This window comes from Muntiacus reevesi, chromosome 18 (assembly GCF_963930625.1).
Source record: "Muntiacus reevesi chromosome 18, mMunRee1.1, whole genome shotgun sequence".
NCBI classification, from domain to species: Eukaryota; Metazoa; Chordata; class Mammalia; order Artiodactyla; family Cervidae; genus Muntiacus; species Muntiacus reevesi.
Genome location: NC_089266.1, coordinates 17,066,987 through 17,088,247, shown reverse-complemented (window position 1 = coordinate 17,088,247; position 21,261 = coordinate 17,066,987). Strand labels below are relative to the sequence as shown.

The 21,261-nt window shown below is 38.5% G+C and overlaps 1 protein-coding gene across 1 annotated transcript in view; it reads right to left on the bottom strand.

The window, feature by feature from the left end:
- The window catches only part of NSF (N-ethylmaleimide sensitive factor, vesicle fusing ATPase), a 145,561-nt gene that overhangs the window by 35,309 nt on the left and 88,991 nt on the right, over positions 1–21,261 (bottom strand). Inside the window, exons 11-15 of the mRNA XM_065910374.1 lie at positions 21,042–21,116; positions 20,667–20,854; positions 13,062–13,157; positions 6,017–6,173; positions 2,679–2,812 (exon numbers count right to left, since the gene is read on the bottom strand). Coding sequence (XP_065766446.1) covers positions 2,679–2,812; positions 6,017–6,173; positions 13,062–13,157; positions 20,667–20,854; positions 21,042–21,116 — 650 coding nt within the window. The remainder of the gene's footprint in view (positions 1–2,678; positions 2,813–6,016; positions 6,174–13,061; positions 13,158–20,666; positions 20,855–21,041; positions 21,117–21,261) is intronic.

Genomic DNA, 21,261 nt, shown 5'->3' with positions numbered 1-21,261 from the left:
GATGGAAGAACAAATATGGACTTTATTTTCTTCTGTGTTCTTTTCTGCATTTTCTAAATTATTTTTGAAATTGGGAAAAGCTATATTTTGGGAGTGGGAAGGATGTACCTAAAAGGAAAGAACTGTCTTCTCAAGAATGACAAAAAATTATAAATTATTTGTGCTTTGGGGAAAAAAAAGACACCGTCTTTCCATTTTCACACTAAAAACAAAACAAAACAAAAAAATGAAGGCAAGAGAACAATGGTGGGAGGTAGACTAGAACGTCTAAAGAATGGCATTTATATTTCATTTTCAAAAGCAAACTGGAAGACTGAGCACCTTTAGATGGGTCTGAGCCCTCAGGCTTTTGTCAAGCTATCATTAGGCAACAATGTGAAAACTATTTGCAGGGAAAGATTCTGCAGTATTTCTAATAAATTTCTAAGACACCTCTGCTTCATTCTTTTCTCCATTCTGTTCTTTAGTCACAGAGAATAATATTTTTCTACAAGGAGACCCAAAAGGTCTCAATATGAATTTACTATACTGCTGAAGCAGAAATATTTTTTGCAACTTTAAGAGTATACAGCTGATCCAGACAGTGAATCATGAATCCAAGGGATTTTAAGTAAGCTGGTATAGACACATTTTTATACTCCTTAGCCTTCCTCTCAACTGAAACCTTACCTTGAAAGGCTGCAACAATTTAAAGATTAAATCATAAGTTATTAAGTCATTAATTTAACCATTTAAGCCTCTAAAATCAGCACATATTACCTTCCCCCCTCAAGTCAATTTGCAAGAGATTGAAATAATAAAAATGATAATATCTCACACTTACAAAGCTGCTTTGATGTGCAGGAGCCTAAAATACTTTTAAAAAACTTTATAGAAAAGACTAGAACCATCCACCCACATGTCAGAGTACATCTGAGGTAGAACCTGGCAGCTGGTGAAAAGCAATGGAGTAAATTACCATCTGCACAGAAGACTACTTTTAGACAAGTATAAGAGATAGACGGAGTTAGGAAAATACAAACAGAATCAGCTGCTCAATTAAATGGGAAGTTCAGTGGCTATGGAGTCCAAGAGCTGTTGAAATTTTCACCAAAAGAAATGGTTTAAGGGTTCCCTTTAGAGGGAAGCATTGTAAAAATTACAAAAAACAAAAAGAACAGCAACTCCATCTACATGAGGGAGGTTCCTGGTCCTAAAGATTCTGTCCAGGTCTTCCCAGGAATGATAGATACTACTGGTTTCATCTCAGACACCAGTAGTGTGTCTTATGATATTTAAGTTCTTTCTTGTGTCAGGCAACATTTCCCTCACTTTCACACTCAATTTTAATGATCTTGTGCAGAATATTTATCTCGACGATTCAGTGTGCGGGGCTGGAATCCTGCTCCAAGCTCTGTGTCCTCCATCCATTCAAGCAGTCAACACAAATGATTTTCTGCTGCCTGCACAAACAAAAGACTAACTTCTCAAACGTACATTTTTTGGGAGTCTGCTTTTGAAAAAATGTATTTTCCTCTTCAATCTTCTCCCTAAAGAAACACTTAGGTAATTCTATCCTACATCTTTATAAAGTGAGGGCCTAGGAATGAAATAACAGCACACCTGAGCTGTCTTTACTGGGTAGCAGTCCCATTCTCAAGATTCTTTTCCCTTACTCTGGCAGGCAGATTCTTTTACCAGCTGAGCTACCAGGGAAGGCCCCTGACTTTCTCACATCTCTTTTAACTTATAACTTACAGCCAGTTCTTATCTATAAAAAAATCAAGCATGAAAAAAAAAGAGTTTAAGTAAAAGAAATACTTCAACTAGATATGTAAAAACTAACCTTTCTTCAGTCTGGGAGTATGCAAAATCAGAATATCAATGAAAACCAAGTGAGGTGAAACAGCATGAAGAGTGTTCAGCACTGATTTTTGCTGTTTTTGTTTTTAATGAGCAACCACCTACTATCCTAGATGCCTTACACGGTACTTGCTTGAATGTAACAGCAATGAACCAGATGATCTGAGATGAGAGCTCTTTCAGCGCTAGGATCCTGTTCTATGTTGTAACTTTCACTGGTGGTTCAAAGCAGCCATGCTAAGAAGGTGACAAATGGTACTTGGAGAAACGCAGAGAGATGAGGACCACCCGCCCTAGGTCTGCCGAGCGGATGCTGATTATTATCTAAGACATCACTATCTTTCTGTAGGGGTTTTGAGAATATCTTTCCAATGATATAACTTTGTTCTTTCCCAAACAAATATAGTCAACTTAACTGACCCCAGTCTGATTTTGCAGACTGACGAGAGAACTTAAAAAATCCTAAATGAATCTGCTCCACTCTACTCAAACACGCTTAAGTCAGACCTTTCAGTTGACACAAACTTAAGAAATGAAAAATAATCCTAATTACATACTAAGCATAATCTGGAAGATAAAGGTACTCTAATAAAAATACATTACAAAGTTAAATATTATATCTAAAACAGTCACTGTTTCCCTCCCCCCAAATTCTGCTGATAATTTCACTTGAGAAGAACATAACTGTTATGGCTTATATATATATACATATGCGTGTGTGTGTCTATGTATATATACATGTGCAAAGATAAATGTATATGTACATGTGTATGTATACACACACACACGTACATCTAAAAGGTAGGAAGTCAAAATGAAAGTAAAAATCTCGATACCTTCTTCATGGCCTGACACTTGGCTGTCTCAGAAAAGCCAATCATCTTATCAGGAGAACAGATCTTGATGAAGGGGAAGTTGGATTCCTCTGCAATCCTAGCAGCTAAAGCTGTCTTCCCACTGTGAGGAGGGCCTGCATAACGACAGGAGCAAGTCAGGGGAAAAAAGCCAACCTAAGCAAAGGAGAACCAAACAAGTTTAAACTTTTATCCACAAAGTACTGAGGCCTCAACCAGCTGCTCATTAACATTTCCCGACACAATTTCATGGCAGACATGTTTTCTCTTATTAGCAACTAAACAAACTGATTAGCATTTCTCAAAAGTATGATGAAATATATTCCTTCTTTCTTTGTCACATAACCTTAATCTTTCAAGCTTCTGGCTAAATATACAAAATGCAAGGGTTTTGCTTCTTAAAAAAAAAAAAGGAGAGAGAGAATGCATTCAAATGCATATCAGTACTTATTAGTTCTATGAAATCATCTGTCTGACAAAAAAAAAAAAAACAATCTGCCTAGGAGATGATATTAAGGGCAGGGAAAATTGCCCCTGCTCCGTTGTTCAGTCATGTCCGACTCTGCGATCCTATGAACTGAAGCCTGCCAAGCTCCTCTGTCCATGGGATTCTCCAGGTAAGAATAATGGAGTGGGTTGTCATGACCTTCTCCAAGGCCTCTTCCCCACCCAGGGATCGAACCCAGGTCTTCTGCATCTTCTACATTGCAGGCAGATTCTTTATTGCTGAGCCACCAGGCTAGAAAACTAAAGACTCGGGTCTTCTCATGAAGGCAACCAAATCTACAAACTCACCTGTATTTAGACAATTTCTCCTTCCCTTCTGTGTAATAAAAGATGTGCCCCTCTCCCACCCATAAACCGACCACTCATTCTTTCCCATTTTCTCAGGAACCTGACATTATCAACTGAACCCTCTCCCCAATGTTTCACCTCTCCCTCTTCCCTGGAGCCTTTCCAACAGCATTTAAACATGCTCTAGTCTACTGACAGTTTAATTAAAAAAGCCTCCTTTTTGACTTCACTACTATCAACACTACTCTGCCTTGTCCCTTCAAAATGGAACCTCCCTAAACAATCATCTACTCCAGCTGCCTTCACTCACCTTCCAACCATCCTCAAACCAACCCCATGGTTTCCATTCCCATTACATGGCACTGGCTCCCATCAGGGCCACCAATGACCTCGATCTCACCAAATCCAACACTGTAATCTGTTGGCGTCTTAGGAGTACTTGATACAACTGACAGCTCTCTTCTTTCTTTAAATACCTTTCTTGGTTTCTGTGATAGCACGTTCTCTTTTCCTTCTCTTAACTCTCTACTTGTTCTTGCTCAGTCTCCTTTGTCAATTCTTCCTGCTTTACTTAGTCCTTCAACATTGACATACCTCAGAGATCAGTCCCAGACCCGTCTTCCTTCTCAAACCTTCCCTTTCTCTAAGTGACTTCATCCACTCCCATGGATTGAACAATAGTCTACACAGTGACAACTCATGAATGTACACTGCTAGCTAGACTTGTCTTCTGAGCATCTACATATCCAAAGGGCTACTCAACATTTTCCATTCAATTATTCCATAGAATAGAACTGATTCAGCGACTCAGGGAGTTTAAGGAAGATATTTGTTGTTTAGTCGCTAAGTCGTGTCCCAATCTTTTGCAACCCCATGGGCTGTAGCCTGCCAGGCTCCTCTATCTACGGGATTTCCCAGGCAAAGATACTGGAGTGGGTTGCCATTTCCTTCTCCAGGGGACCTTCCTGACAAAGGAACTGAATCCACGTCTCCTGCACTGCAGATGGAGTCTTTACTGCTGAGCCACCAGAGAAGCCCAATCATCCTATAGGAACCTTGAACTTCTGTGTCTAGAAATGAACCCGCGATCTTTGTTTCTGAAATGAGTTTCTCTACTAGAGTTCCCACTCTTAGTAAACAACATCACTCACCAGCCCTGAATAACAGAAACCTGGGGATCATGTTTGATACCTCTCTCCATATTCAATCTAGTTATTATGTCTAAGCTTCAGCTTCCTCATCTACAAAATAACAGATACAGCAGCATCTACCCTTGCAGGACTGAAGTGGGGTTTAAATGAGAAGGTATGTGTAAAGTGCTAGCAGAGTGACTGGCAAACAGTTAAGAGTTCAAAGAATGTTAGCTTCATTATGTTTAATAATTAACCAATAATTATTATAAAATCTCTATTATTCTACCTCCTAAATATTCCTCAAAATAGTCTACACAACTCCATTTCTCCTACTACTATGTAGCTTCAAACCATAATCAGTTCTCATTAAGACTACTGCAACCGCTTCTCACCACTGGTCTTTCCTGTATATTAATATTTTCGCCATTCCAATCCAATCTCTATCACAAAGTGGTCATGATGTTTTGAAAATACAAATCTGATCATGTTACTTCTGTGCTAAAAACCCTACAAATGGCTCCTTGTTGCCCCTCAGATAAGAGTCTAAATCATTAACGTGGTCTACTAGGCTTTGCACGAACTGGCTCCTGTCTACTTCTTTAGTCTCATGTCTTAGCCAGTCTCCCTTTTTGCTTCAGTCTCTTTCCAGCACTGGGCTTTTTCATACACTGGCTGCTGTGCTTACAACACTGTCCCCAGTTACTCTGCCTAACCAGCTTCTCCTCATACTTCAGATCTTGGCTTAATGTGTTTCTCAGGGAGCTCTCACCCTCAGACCTTTGGAAAGAGCTAGATTCCGTTGTCATGTAGACTCACTGAACTTTTCTGTTGTTCTACTAATAACTATAAAAAAATAATTAGTGAATAGAATATCCTTCCTTTTTTGTCTACTTGGTAAAATCCTCACTCATCCTTCAAAGTCTATACTGACAACAGTTTCTTTGACCACTTCTGGGCAAGATGACTTGCATTCATACACCCTTACACACAAACATGGTAGTTAGGCCTTTTTCATGACCAAACTGATCTCTGTGAATGTCTTTGTGTCTCCCACAACTAATTCAACTCATGAAACATAGTAAGTACTCAGTGAATATTTATTAACTGAATTGAGTACTATGTTGTATTATAAGAGTCTATTAAGTAACACAGAAATTTAGATACAGTCCTATAAGAAAACTAGTTGCTATCAATCATCAGTAACATTCTATTCCAAGAAAATTTAAATTTGTGCACAATATTGGAACACAGAATGGACTGCTATTTTCAGATCATGAACAAGCTTAGAACTGAAAATTCAGTTTTCTGGACTGTGCTAAATGGTTTTGTGTAAGTGCTTTTAAAAAAACAACAACAAAAAACTTTTGATGCCATCTCATCACTTTTTCTCACCTTCCAAGAGGACGCTGACCAATGGTGTGCGGTCACTGTTTTTAGTCTGTTGAACCAGAAGTTCCCCATCTTCTAGAACTCGAGTAACTGGATCACCCCATTTGATGATACCATTCATAATGTAACTTGCATAATCCTCTTGGTTTGTGCCAAATGCCTATGAAGGAAAAGGACAGTTTAATGCATTTCCAGCATTAGTATTAAAAATTAAATATTTAAAGGTATAAAAGATGAGTAATAATTCCTACATGCTAGTGCTGTAACAATTTCCCATATTTATATAAAAACTGTGAAAATAAAAAAATTGTTTTATAATTTCTCACTTAACTTTTTACCCAATTAGGGAAAAAACTGCTTTTACATGAGTTAATGGAATAAAAAATAGATTCTAGGCTCAGATTCTATGAGAGTCCAAGCCTTCTCAATCTCTGAGATAGGGTATGTTCCAACGTGCTTATTTTTGTAAGGAGGACATGGGTTGTTTCTGTTAAGAACAAAGAGAAAAAGGGAGAATATGGATTTAGAAAATGAAAATGGTTGACTCAGTACACAGAGATACTACCCTAACACCAACTGTAGGTGTCAGGGATTAAAATGGAAATAGGAAATTGTACTGGGGCTCTATGATGACCTAGATGGGTGGGATGGAGGGAGTGGGTGTGAGGGAGGTCCAAGAGGGAGGGGATTTAAGTACATACATAGATGATTCTTGTCTAACTTGATGAAACTATGAGTCATGCCATGTAGGGCCACCCAAGACAGATGGGTCATGATGGAGAGTTCTGACAAAATGTGGTCCACTAGAGATGGGAACGGCAAACCACTTCAGTGTTCTTTCCTTGAGAATCCCATGAACAGTATGAGAAGGCAAAAAGACAGGACACTGAAAGATGAACTCCTCAGATCGGGAGGTGCCCAATATGCTACTGGAGATCAGTGGAGACATAACTCCATAAAGACTGAAGAGACGGAGCCAAAGCAAAAACAACATCCAGCTGTGGATGTGACTGATAATGGAAGCAAAGCCTGATGCTGTAAAGAGCAATATGGCAGAGGAACTGGAATGTTAGGTCCATGAATCAAGGCAAACTGGAAGTGGTCAAACAGGAGATGACAAGAGTGAATGTCAACATTTTAGTAATCAGCAAACTAATATGGACTGGAATGGGTGAATTTAACTCAGATGACCATTATATCTACTACTGTAGGCAAGAATCCCTTAGAAGAAATGAAGTAGCCATCAGAGTCCACAAAAAGACTCTGAAATGCAGTACTTGGATGCAATCTCAAAAACGACAGAGTGATCTCTGTTCATTTCCAAGGTAAACCATTCAGTATCACAGGTCTATGCCCTGACCAGTAATGCTGAAGAAGCTGAAGCTGAGCAGTTCTATTAAGACCTACAAGACCTCCTAGAACTAACACCCCAAAAAGATGTCCTTTTCATTACAGGGGACTGGAATGCAAAAGTAGGAAGTCAAGAGACACCTGAAGTAACAGGCAAATTTGGCCTTGGAGTACAGAATGAAGCAAGGCAAGGCTAATAGAGTTCTGCCAAGAGAACGCACTGGTCATAGCAAACACCCCCTTCCAACAACACAAGAGAAGACTCTACACATGGATGTCACCAGATGGCCAACACTGAAATCAGACTGATTATATTCTTTATAGCCAAAGATGGAGAAGCTCTATACAGTCAGCAAAAACAAGACTGGGAGCTGACTGTGGCCCAGATTATGAACTCCTTACTGCCAAATTCAGACTTAAATTGAAGAAAGTGGGGAAAACCACTAGACCATTCAGGTATGACCTAAATCAAATCCCATACGATTACACAATGGAAGTGACAAATAGATTCAAGGGATTAGATCTGATAGACAAGAGTACCTGAAGTACTATGGACGGAGGTTTGTGACATTGTACAGGAGGCAGGGATCAGGATCAAGACCATCTCCAAGAAAAAGAAATGCAAAAAGGCAAAATGGTTGTCTGAGGAGGCCTTACAAACAGCTGTGAAAAGAAGAGAAGCGAAAGGCAAAGGAGAAAAGGAAAGATATACCCATTTGAATGCAGAGTTCCAAAGAATAGCAAGGAGAGATAAGAAAGCCTTCCTCAGTGATCAATGCAAAGAAACAGAGGAAAACAACAGAATGGAAAAGACTAGAGATCTCTTCAAGAAACTTAAGAAATACCAAGGGAACATTTCATGCCCAGATGGGCACAATAAAGGACAGAAATGGTATGGACCTAACAGAGGCAGAAGCTATTAAGAAGAGGTGGCAAGAATACACAGAACTGTACAAAAAAGATCTTCATGATTCAGATAATCACAATGGTGTGATCACTTACCTAGAGCCAGACATCCTGGAATGTGAAGTCAAGTGGGCCTTAGAAAGCATCACTACAAACAAAGCTAGTGGAGGTGATGGAATTCCAGTTGAGCTATTTCAAATCTTAAAAGACGATGCTGTGAAAGTGCTGCACTCACCAGCAAATTTGGAAAACTCAGCAGTGGCCATAGGACTGGAAAGGGTCAGTTTTCATTCCAATCCCAAAGAAAGGCAATGCCAAAGAATGCAAAAAATACCACACAACTGCACTCATCTCACACGCTAGTAAAGTAATGTTCAAAATTCTCCAATCCAGGCTTCAACAGTAGGTGAACCGTGAACTTCCAGCTGGATTTAGAAAAGGCAGAGGAACCAGAGATCAAATTGCCAACATCCGTTGGATCACTGAAAAAGCAAGAGAGTTCCAGAAAAACATCTACTTCTGCTTTATTGACTATGCCAAAGCCTTTAACTGTGTGGATAACAACAAACTGTGGAAAATTCTGAAAGAGATGGGAATACCAGACCACCTGACCTGCCTCTTGAGAAATCTGTATGCAGGTCAGGAAGCAACAGTTAGAACTGGACATGGAACAACAGACTGGTTCCAAACAGGGAAAGGAGTACGTCAAGCTGTACATTGTCACCCTGCTTATTTGATTTATATGCAGAGTACATCGTGAGAAACGCTGGGCTGGATGAAGCACAAGCTGGAATCAAGATTGCCAGAATAACCTCAGATATGCAGATGTCACCACCCTTATGGCAGAAAGTGAAGAAGAGCTACAGAGCCTCTTGATGAAAGTGAAGGAGAGTGAAAAAGTTGGCTTAAAGCTTAACATTCAGAAAACTAAGATCACAGTATCTGGTCCTATCACTTCATGGCAAATAGATGGGCAAAGAGTGGAAACAGTGACAGATTTTATTTTGGGGGGCTCCAAAATCACTGCAGATGGTGACTGCAGCCATGAAATTAAAAGATGCTTTCTCCTTGAAAGAGAAGTTATGACCAACCTAGACAGCTTATTAAAAAGCAGAGACATTACTTTGCCAACTAAGGTCAGTCTAGTCAAAGCTATGATTTTCCAGTAGTCATGTATGGATATGAGAGTTGGACTATAAAGACACCTGAGCACTGAAGAATTGATGCTTTTGAACTGTGGTGTTGGAGAAGTCCCTTGGACATGTCCCTTGGAGTCCCTTGGACAGAAAGGAGATACAACCAGTTCACCCTAAAGGAAATCAGTCCTGAATATTCACTGGAAGGACTGATGCTGAAGCTGAAACTCCAATAATTTGGCCACCTGATGTGAATAATTGACTCATTTTGAAAAGACTCCCATGTTGGGAAAGATTGAAGGCAGGGGGAGAAGGGGACGACAGAGGATAAGATGGTTGGATGGTATCACCAACTCAAAGGACATGAGTTTGAGTAAACTCCAGGAGTTGGTGATGGACAGGGAAGCCTGGTGTGCTGCAGTCCGTGGGGTCACAAAGAGTCAGACATGACTGAGCAACGGTACTGAACTGATAGCTGATTCACCTCATTGTACAGCAGAAACACAACACTGTAAAGGAATGATAGTTCAATAAAAAATAATAAATAAAAATAAAATTTTAAAAAAGTGTGAAGTGGTAATGAGGAGATCCTGTCCACATAAGTCTGGTGGTAGAAGACATAAGTCAAATTTCACCAAGGTAAGTGTGTATATAAATGTAAGATTTAGCAAGAGGTAGAAATGAGCAAGGTAATGAAAGATTGAAGGGTAAGGAAAGGAGAGTGATTGCTATACATTATAACTTTATTTGCACTACATATTGGGGCTTAAATCACATCCCTCTTTATTTTCAGCTTCTAATCTCAAATTGCAACTTCCATCAAACCAACTGCCAAAAGCAGTTTAAAACTTTAGTAGCTATTTACTTAACTGAATAGCATTTCCTTAAGGTTAGGAGAAGAAATGAGTAAATAAATAAAACCCAGTGTAAAGTAAAAGTCATACACCTTGAGAATTTTGAATTGAAAAAAATGATCACAACCCTCAAGTTAATTTTTCATCCCCCAATTATGGAAAAATCTTAAGGATTCTTTAGAACATGCTCCTCACAGAAAGTCATCCTTTGTAATATAGTGTCTCTAGACAGTATACAGTGGTCTCCTCACTCGATCACCTTGCTACTGAATCACTCTTCAGACCACTCTTTGGTCTCTTCATACACTAGGGCTTTGATTCCTGAGGAATCCCTGCTCTGGATACGCTAAATTCTATGGCTCTATAGAAAGTTACAAAGGAAGAGCCTAATAAATACTGACTGGAAGGCTGTTGTAGGAAATATGTAGATTGGCTGGTTTTTGTCTTTAATTACCCCAGATATATACTCCCAAGCCTCATAGCAGTGTTAGGATACCTGAACCAGAAAACAGTGACCCTCTTAAACTACTACATAACATATATAGTCATCCTTACTCATCCTGTCATTCATTTTTCATTTTATCCCCCAGACTCCTGGAATAAATAAAAGTAAGTTACTGCTTACTTAACTAAGTTGTCATAATTGCCTCTTCCTTATAGCCAAATTACTTGCTCTAAAAAATTTTAAGATAATTTGATTATGCTGGGCTCTAATATTTTTGGTAATTATTATGAATAACAACGGCAAAATATTAAACCATTTCCACTGCTGAAAGTATTTTATATTTAAAAGTCACAACAGTCATAAAAAAAAGCAGACAGGGCTAAAACAAGCTAATTTCTGTCTTTAAAGGAGATAAGTTCAACAATTATTGTCAAGAGTATATAAAGAATTTATACAAATCAAATAAAAACAAACAACAGAAAAATAGGCAAAAGACATGAATGGCATATCATAGAAGATTCTCATATGCTTGACAAACATATGAAGAAATAATTAATTCATAGGTAATCAGTGAAATCCAAATTAAGACAAAAATCAGATCCCATTTCTATATCTAGAAAGAATAGTGAAAGTGAAAGTGAAGTCGCTAAGTTGTGTCTAACTCTGCGACCCCGTGGAATGTAGCTCCTCCATCCATGGGATTTTCCAGGCAAGAATACTGCAGTGGATTGCCATTTCCTTCTCCAATTTTTACATCTAACTGAATGGCAAAAATTCAGTCTGACAATACCAACTGCTGTACAGGATGCAGAGAAAGGATCTCTTTTACATTATTGGGGGCTTCCCTTGTGACTCAGCCGGTAAAGAATTAGCATGCAATGGTAGGAGACCTGAGTTCGATCCCTGGGTTGGGAAGATCCCCTGGAGAAGGGAAAGGCTACCCACACCAGTATTCTTGCCTGGAGAATTCCTTGGACTGTATAGTTCATGGGGTCGCAAAGAATCAGACACGACTGAGCAACTTTCACTTTTCTTTACATTATTGGACGAAGTGTTTATCGGTTTGACCACTAGGAAAACAATTTGAACTAGTTCAAGGTTGGACATTCATATTCCCAGCAATCCAGCAATTTTATTCCTAAATATATATATCTAGGAGAAACTCACTCAAGGATGCCTTAGCAGCACCTGTTTGTAATAACAAAAAACTGGTAATATTCCAACTGTCCACTGACAGGAAAACAGACAAACTATGGCAGTCTCACAATGCAATGTTATTCAGCAATGAAAATAAATGAGGTATGGCACAGAAAATCATACAGATGACTCCTCATAATAAAATATGTAACAAAACAAAGTCTCAGAAAATTAATATATACTACATTTTATACACTGTAGACTAATGACTATATGTCATCAATTGAAGATTAAGATGCATCCAATTCCGTGCACCCAAGGTCCATTTAAGAAAGAAAAAAGCATACACACCTTTCTAAGAGGCCTTTCTACAATTTATTTTTGTACTAATATAGTTACTCAAACATGAGTGGTTGTTTTACAGGAAACAGGCTGATGTACCTTATAATATATGCTAAAACTCCAACTATGACTATTGAGTTTTAAGTATATTTTAAGAAAATTGACCTTTTTTTAAAAAGGGCACTGAGCATAATTAAAAGTTTCAGAAATGAGAGTAGTGAGAGGAACTAGAGATGTTGAGTAAGAGAAAGGAATGCCCTGGAAGAGGTTGGGGAAAGGTAGAAAAGAGATGAGAGCTAATTTTAAATGTCAGTCTATATATGAAGGACGGATGAATTAGGATGAATTTAGGTTTCTGTAGCTTCAGGCATATAAAGGACCAATGAGAAAACTAGTTCAAAGCAATTTAAGAACTGTTAGAAAGTCTCAAAATTGAATGGCCTGCCTTATAGGATGGTGAGTTCCCTATCATGAGAAATATTTCAGTAAGTCTTGGCTTCCCTGGTGGCTCAGACGGTAAAAAATCTGCCTGCAATGCGGGAGACCTGGGTTCGATCTCTGGGTTGGGAAGATCCCCTGGAGGAGGGCATGGCAACCCACTCCAGTATTCTTGCCTGGAGATCCCCATGGACCGAGTAGCCTGGCGGGCTCCAGTCCATGGGTTCATCGGGTTCCAAAGAGTCAGACACGACTGAGCGACACAGCACAGCACAGAGTTACTGAACAGATATTTCTTATGTTGGACACTTACACTGTTGAGACTTTATGTTTTTTTAAAAACTACACATGATATAACCTTCCAATACAGGGTAAAACGGCACTTATTTTTCTCCTGATTTATTTTTTTGACTTATGCATCACTTCATATTTGTACTCACTGGTTTGATATCATTCTCCAAAGAAGCAAGGAAGTCTCCTCTTGTCACCTGCAGGCTCTCTGCTTTCTCCATGTCCACTTCCACTTTAGTACTGGCCTAATGAGAAATGAAAACACAATGTAAAGGACTTCCAAGATTAAAGAATATTTTCAGCTAAGAATATAACACCTGAGGATTTAAAAGGCCTATTTCCACAGAATAAAAAACATAAAAAACAAATTCACAAACATATCTACGTCCTTCGCCTGAACGATTCCACTTGTAGGTGTTTATCCCATGACTATATTCACAAATATGCATGAAGTTGTATGCACCAGGAGATCTACTATAGCAATCTCTATGAGCAGAAGACAGGAGTACATTAAAAGTCCATGGAGAGGGTACCAGTTAAGTGAATTATAACACATCTATATCGAAGAGCATTAGATAGCCATTCCCCCCCCCCCCCCAAAATGAGGCACAAGGAGAAGAAAATATAAAGAGGGGGGTCTCTCTCAGAAGGTGGGTCTCATTCTTGGCTGCCTATCAGAATGATACACACACACACACACACACACACACGTGCCCAGTTCAAACCTGTAGGATTTTGACTTCACACACACACTCACACACACACACACACACACACACACGCCCAGTTCAAACCTATAGGATTTTGACTTAACAGGTCCAGGAGAGGGTACAGGAATTCATATATATATATATATTTTTTAGGAATTCATATTTTTATAAAGTGCACAGGTGCTTCTGGAGCTCAACCAGGTTTGTGAACCATTATCCTAGGAGACCAAGGACCTACGACTTTGATATTTACTCATAGTTTGTGCTCACGACCCAGTGTGCCAGCTCCAAATACTCTGCTCATTGCACCTGGAGCTCCTCCATAGAAGAGACATCTGGAGAAGCATCAAGGCCTTTATCAGCACTTGGAGCTGCCTGCACCTGATGAGTGATTGAGACACCAACACACTTTTTAATGTGACTGGGCTCACTCCCAATAGCACAAGGCAAGTGAGTCTGATTTTTAAAATGGTACTATGGGTTTTTTTTGTTGTTTTTTTTTAAAACCTATCTTCAAAAAATCTGACTATAAAACCAAACTATGTTAAGCAATATCAACCTTCTAAAGGTTATTATAAAGTATGAGTCATGTCCCTTAGAAACAGACTGCTGAGACAAATAAAATGATAGACATTTTATAAAATCTCAGCCTGATGGGATAAAAAGAACTGTCAGAAAACTGGAACAAGACGGCAAACAAGATACACTTATTTATCTCCCTTCCTGCCCCAAATCCCATGAATCACAGAAAGTGAGAGAGAAAGGTTCAAAAGCAGGGAACATGAATCTGGAAGTTTTTAACTTCCTAATCTAAGACAAGTCTCAGACGAAGGAGAGAAGAGAAAGAATGAGAGAGAAAAAAAACAATAAAAGAAGAAAAAAATTTCCCTAGCTGAAGAAAGCTGTATCTTTGCAGTTTAAAGGTTTCAATGAGTAATCGGGGTAAACAGGAAGAAACTTATACCTGTCTAGACACACTACTGTAAGCTATCAGAGCACCAAAGGTGAAGAGAAATTTATAGACCCTTTCTGAGAGACAAAAACAGTTCACCTGTAAAAGGAATCGAAATAAACACTAGAAACTAGGAGACAATGTAACCATGTCTTCAAAAATCTACCTGGTTATCATTACCCCAGAAAATTATTCTCATGTGTACACAGGGAGGCACGGGCAAGTGTTTTCATAACAGTGTTATGAAATACTATTATGATTTCCTCTTAAGAGTGAACCTGTGTTCAAATGACAGAAACATATAGCAATATGAAAGGAAAATCCTGTCTATCTTTTGGCATTTGCTGAAAAATATGAGAGAATCTAGGACTGCAACAAGTGTGAAACTCGTATTTCTACTATTAAGAAAGGACTCACTCAGTGAACTAAGGTGAATTAAGATGCTTTTCCAGTGGTCATGTATGGGTGCGAGAGTTGGACTATAAAGAAAGCTGAGCACCGAAGAATTGATGCTTTTGAAGTGTGGTGTTGGAGAAGACTCTTGAGAGTCCCCTGGGCTGCAAGGAGATCCAACCAGTCCATCCTAAAGGAGATCAGTCCTGGGTGTTCATTGGAAGGATTGATGTTGAAGCTGAAACTCCAATACTTTGGCCACCTGATGCGAAGAGCTGACTCATTTGAAACGACCCTGATGCTGGGAAAAATTGAGGGCAGGAGGAGAAGGGGACGACAGAGGATGAGATGGTTGGATGGCATCACCGACTCAATGGACACGAGTTTGAGTAAACTCCGGGAGCTGGTGATGGACAGGGAGGCCTGGCGTGCTGCAGTTCACACGGTCACAAAGAGTCGGACACAACTGAGAGACTGAACTGAACTGAAGATGGTTGAGGGACAGTTACTTTAGAACAGGTTGTTTTCAGGCCTCCATGAATTTTATAAGTTACCTAATCATAAGTAAGCAATACTACAGTTATAAACTTTTTCTACCTATTCATTAAGTTTCTTAAGGACTTCTCTTGGTTAACTTTTATGATTTTTTCAAAAATTTAAAAATTTAAAAAAATTTACAATTCTGAATTTTTATTCATTCAGAAAAACTTCTCTCACTTGTCTGAATTAGATTGATTTTTTTTTCTCGCATTTTATTTATAACAGCTAATCAATATAGAAGAGGCAACATCTTTCAGCTTATACCTGCAGAAACTAATAAACTTGTATTTCAACACTAGCAAATATCCAGTGGTCACCCTTAAATTTAATAACCTTTTAAATCTGACCTTTCAAAGTTCTTATCATTCCTCTTAAATTAAGGGTGGAATGACCTTAATCAATCAAAATTCTACAGAAAGTAAAAAATAATTTTATTGAAATTCTATAAACATAAATCAGTTTTGATTCCCTTATAAAGTGCACATGTGTCCTGCATTTATTTCCTTATAACAGATTAGCACAGAAGAAATTTGGGTTATGAATCTTCTCCACCTGAAGCAGAAATTCCTTTCAGCTAAAAACAATCAAATGTCACATGAATTTTAGTTGACCACAAACATGGATCTAAGTATAAATGACATGAACATCAGGTGTTTGTGACTGGATCTTCCACTTGTTTCAGAAAATTTGAGAAAAACAGGTTAACAGGGAAGACTTGTTTAGTTTATTCCATCTGACTTTGTCAAGTCTAATTATTTTGAAAAAGCAGCAAAACAACATGAGTAATGGCTTTATTTATTTATTTATTTGGCCACGCCATGCAATTAACAGGATCTTAGTTCCCCAACTAGGGACTGAACCCAGGCCCTGGCAGTGAAGGTGCTGAGTCCTAACCAACTGGATCGCCAGGAAATTCTCAATGGCTTTTTAGAATACAAAGGAAGAACGTCATAATAAACAGACGAATGCTGTGCATAAGTTCTACACCAACTGTAAGTCATTAAGTTTCAAATTAAATACTTACTCACCAATTATCACTAATAAAGCTCTGAATATATACAGCAATGAGAATACTAAAACTGTGTGCTTTTTTTGTTCAATTGAGGAAGAGTCCTGCTGGGAAAACAATGTTTAAAGACCTGGGCAGTGCAGATTTTTTTTTTTAAATGCAGAAAAGAGAGCAAATAGTACTCTTTCTTTTCTGAGGTTAGTGTCTTACACATCTCTCTTTTTCCTGAGGTACCTATAAAGTCCTTTGCATTGGCTATTCCACAGATACTCAAAAAAAAAAAAAAAGCTATTTGGTACAAAAAGTGTTGGTCACAAGGCTATATGCATTACCTAAGTTTAAAGATAATTTAACCACATGGAAAAAGTGAGGGAAATAATGTCCACTATTTGTACTACTTCTTACTTGCAGTGGTGGTTAAACATTTTACCTTTAAATTAGAAATATTATAACTGCAAATAGTTAACAAAAATTTTAAAAAACTCAGATATGGAAAAGGATATATACAGTACCTTCTCAAATTAGCAATAATAACAAAAATGGAAATAACAACAAACATTTATATAGTTTGTAAGGCACTTTTACAAACAGTATTTGATTTTATTTTCACAAAAACTTGATGAAATAGGTAGTTATTTCCTCTTGACAAATCAGAAACAAAGAAGTAGAAAGAACTGTAACACATAACCACACCTTCTGACTACAAAACCTGTCACCATTCCACCATTCCTCATTGTCTTGGGTGTAAATAAATCCAATACATGCTGGAAGAAAGCACGTTTCTTAAGAACGGCTTTAGAGACATTTGGGGATAAGGTTATTGTGATAAAAATGACAAATGGCTAAATAAGATAAAAATCCAGTAGCTAATGCATATGAAAAATCTGATAACTAATAAACTAGTAATTGTGGATTATAGTATCAAGAAGCACTGATGGTGGACTGAGGTGAAAGATCAGAACAGCAGCAGCAGTTTCCACAACATTTATATAATTTCTCTTGAAGTCACCATCACTTTATCACTTTTCCTAAGACATTTCTTACAGTAATGAGGAAGAATGGATGAATGAATGAGCAGATCCACCTATAAAGGCTCTAGCATTTATTTCCCACACTATTCAGTCCTTTGGCATTCTTGGGGGTCTTTTGTTTTGTTTTTTAAAGCAGTAGTACTACTATCCTCCTCGCCACAGGGTCTCCAGTATTTTAAAGACATTTATCACCTTGTCTAAAGTGGCCTCTTCCATTATGGCAGTCGTCCCCAACCTTCTTGGCACCAGGGACTGCTTTTGTAGAAGACAATTTTTCCACAAATTGGGGAGGGTTCAGGTGGTAATGTGAGTGACAGGGAATGACAGATGAAGCTTCGCTCCCTTGACCACCTCCTGCTCTGTGGTCCAGTTCCTAATAGACCATGAACTGGTACCAGTCCCTGGCCAAGGGGGTTGAGGACCCTTGCATTATGGCATTCTTGAGCGAGAATAAAGTCAATTACGCAAGGGAATGAATTATGATTTATAGATAGAGTTTGATTCAGAATACACATTTACTAATTTAAAAAATATTTATTAAGCAGCTACCATATTCTCAGTATCAAGACCTAGATACTGTGAGAGATTCAGAAATGAATAAGACAAGGACTTCAAGTCTAGAACAAGGGTTGACAAACTTTTTCCATGAAGGGCTAGACAGTAAATATTTTAGGCTTTGTAAGCCACGCAGTTTCTGTTGCAGAGACTGATTCTGCCATTGCAGCATGAAAGCAGCTACAGAAAACACATAAATAAACAGGTGGGTCCCAAAAACTTTATTTCTAAAAACTGACAGTTGGCCAGATATGGCCTGTGGACCATAGTTTACTGACCCTTGGTTTAAAGCAATTGCTAGGGTATACCCAAACAAAACATACTCAACCTGACTGTTATTGGCTTTTATTATTTCCTGCGTGAATTGTTACACAAGTTCCCCTCTCTTGTCTCATGTCGCCAACTTCACTCCCCTAAATACTCCACTCAACACAGCTGCCAGAGTGAGCTTATGTTTTAACACTATGCCACTGCTATTCTTAAAACTCTTCAGTGACTTAGCACTACTCACAGAAAAGGCGCCCATACTTCTGAGCACAATATAAAAGGCTCTTTGTGCTCCATCCCCTGCTTTAGCCTCCCGATTCATCCCCCACCACGTCTCTACTCCCCTTCCCTACCTTTTAAGCTGAAGCAATACTGAATTATCCTTAACACACCATGCTACTGTGTCTCTGTTCCTTTGCATATGTTGTTCTTTCTGCCTAAAATGCCTGACCCCACCAGGAAGCGTGTTCACCCAGAAATTCCTCTGTGAAAGCTCCTCTCACTTGATAAACTGACCACACCTGACACCTTTTCACTTTCTTACCTTGCATGTACTTTCTATTACTGTATGTGGAGGATTAGACTGTGAGCTGCTCAAGGGGAGGAAATGGGAGCATTAACCCTTAGCACAGTGTCTGGCATACAGCAGGCTAAATAAATCTATTGACTGAAAGTCAACAGAAGGTATCATAAGTGATACATTACTATTAATATTTCTTTTTTTTTTTTGGGCCGTGCCATGGGGCTTACTGGATCTCAGTTCTCCAACCAGGGACTGAACCTGGGGCATGGCAGTAAAAGTACCAAGTCCTAATCACTGAACCACCAGGGAATTCCTGATACATTACTAGTTCAAGAAGGAAGAGAACACATCATTCTTGAAAGGGAGAATCAGAAAATTTTTTGAAGAAAGTGGTGGTACATGAGTCAGGTATCAAAAAGATAAGTAGGGACTTCCCTGGCAGTCCAGTGGTTAAGACTCTGTGCTTCCAATGCAGGGGGTGTGGGTTTGATTTCTGGTCAGGGAACTAAGATTCCATATGCTTTGTGGCACAGCCAAAAAAGAAAGAAAGAAAAGATAAGCAACATAGAGGGTAAAGATTCTCAGTAAAACATAAAAAAAAAAAAAAAAACCAACGTCAGAAAAGTAGTAAAATACATTAATATCTGATGACTGGTAAATATTTCAGCTTGGCTGAAGTGTATGAAGAATAACTGAGAACACATCAAGAAGGGCCAATTTAAGGTCATGTCTAAAAGGACTTTAAGACCAGGCTAAGACATCTGCTCTGTTCTGTAGATCATGGTTAGCCACTGAAAGGTTCTGAAGAGTAGAATGCTATGAAACAGGAAGATTAATCAAAGAGAAGATCAGTAGTGCAATGAGATCTGAAAGATACTGTCAAGATAGAACAGACAAAATCTGGCAAATAACTTGAGGTAGGACACAGTAGAGTGATAGATATCAAAGATAATCTTGGATTTTTAAGCCTAGGAAATTAGGATAAATAGGGAAGTAGGAGCAGGAAGGAAAGTAGTAAAAAAAAAAAAAAAAGTGAATTTGGTTTTGGAATATTAAATCTGAGACCTGATAAAACATCCAGGTATAAAACAGAAAGTCGGAGAAATATACTTTTAAAAGATAAGACATAAATCTGGGAGTCATTAAACTACAGGTGATAAGTAAAACCTGAAGAGAAGGGATGACAAAGGATCAAATGCATTTTATCAAGCTTTATTTACCAAAATAAAAGTATCTTTTGTATGTATTTCTCCTAAAGCATCAATAACATTATTGTATTAATTTGCAAACACATCCATTTCCCTGACCGTCTATTCTTTGTGGGAAGAGGTTGTGCTTCATTACCTTTGTGTCTCCAGCTTAATACTTTGAAAACAGCAAGCAGGTATTTAATATGTTGACTTAATGAAGCAGCCCCCAAAATTCTAGCATGTAGGACATCCAACTTCCTATGCCATGTTACAAGTCAACACAGCACAAGTTTCTAAACAATTCTTCAAAATCACCATCTTCACATATCTGCATCAAATAGGGGCAACCTAAGTTAAATGGGTCAGTAGTTTCCACAGGGCAGATGCTACCATTATCTTTTTTCCAACTACTTTGAAGACGTAGCAGTTGACAATTAATTAATACCTTTCATCATGTCTGTTCTCCATCAAAAGTTAAGTCAGTATTAGTCTAGCCCTTGGAATGCTTGAAAGACAAGAGGAAGAATACTAGCACAGGACTCACAGGGCTGTAGACTCCTAATCTGGCAGTTGATTTTACTGACCTTTATGTGTCTGTTCATAGCAGTGGACTGTGCTGCTCGCACCAGACCCTCCAGTTCAGCGCCGCTGAAGTTCTTGGTCTCTATGGCCAGTTCTTTAATGTCTACGTCAGCAGAGAGTAACTGATGCCCTCTCATCCTTGCTGTGTGGATGTGAAGGATCTGTAATCGGCCCTTCTCATCTGGTAAGCCTGATAACATTGGAAATAAAATAGATAATTATAATCCTAATGTTCTTCTTATAGCCACTCAAGTGTATAAATATCTGCTTTTCATGATATACGACTTTTCTAACAAATATTAAGGTATATGACTTTGCTCCTGCTAAATGAACTCTAATTACAACCCCCTACCCTAATCAGTGACAGAGATATTTACCTATCTCCATTTTAACTTCCAGTCTTCCAGGTCGAAGGAGAGCCTCATCGATCAGATCTGGTCTGTTGGTCATTCCTGAGCACAGGTGTTAAAAGAATACACAAATGATCAGAATTCAAAAATAAGATAAAATACCCTTTTAGCATTTGCAAGAATAGTTGCAAGAATTTCCCTGACAAGCTAAGAGGACAATTTTATAAAAGTCAAATAGAAAAGCAAC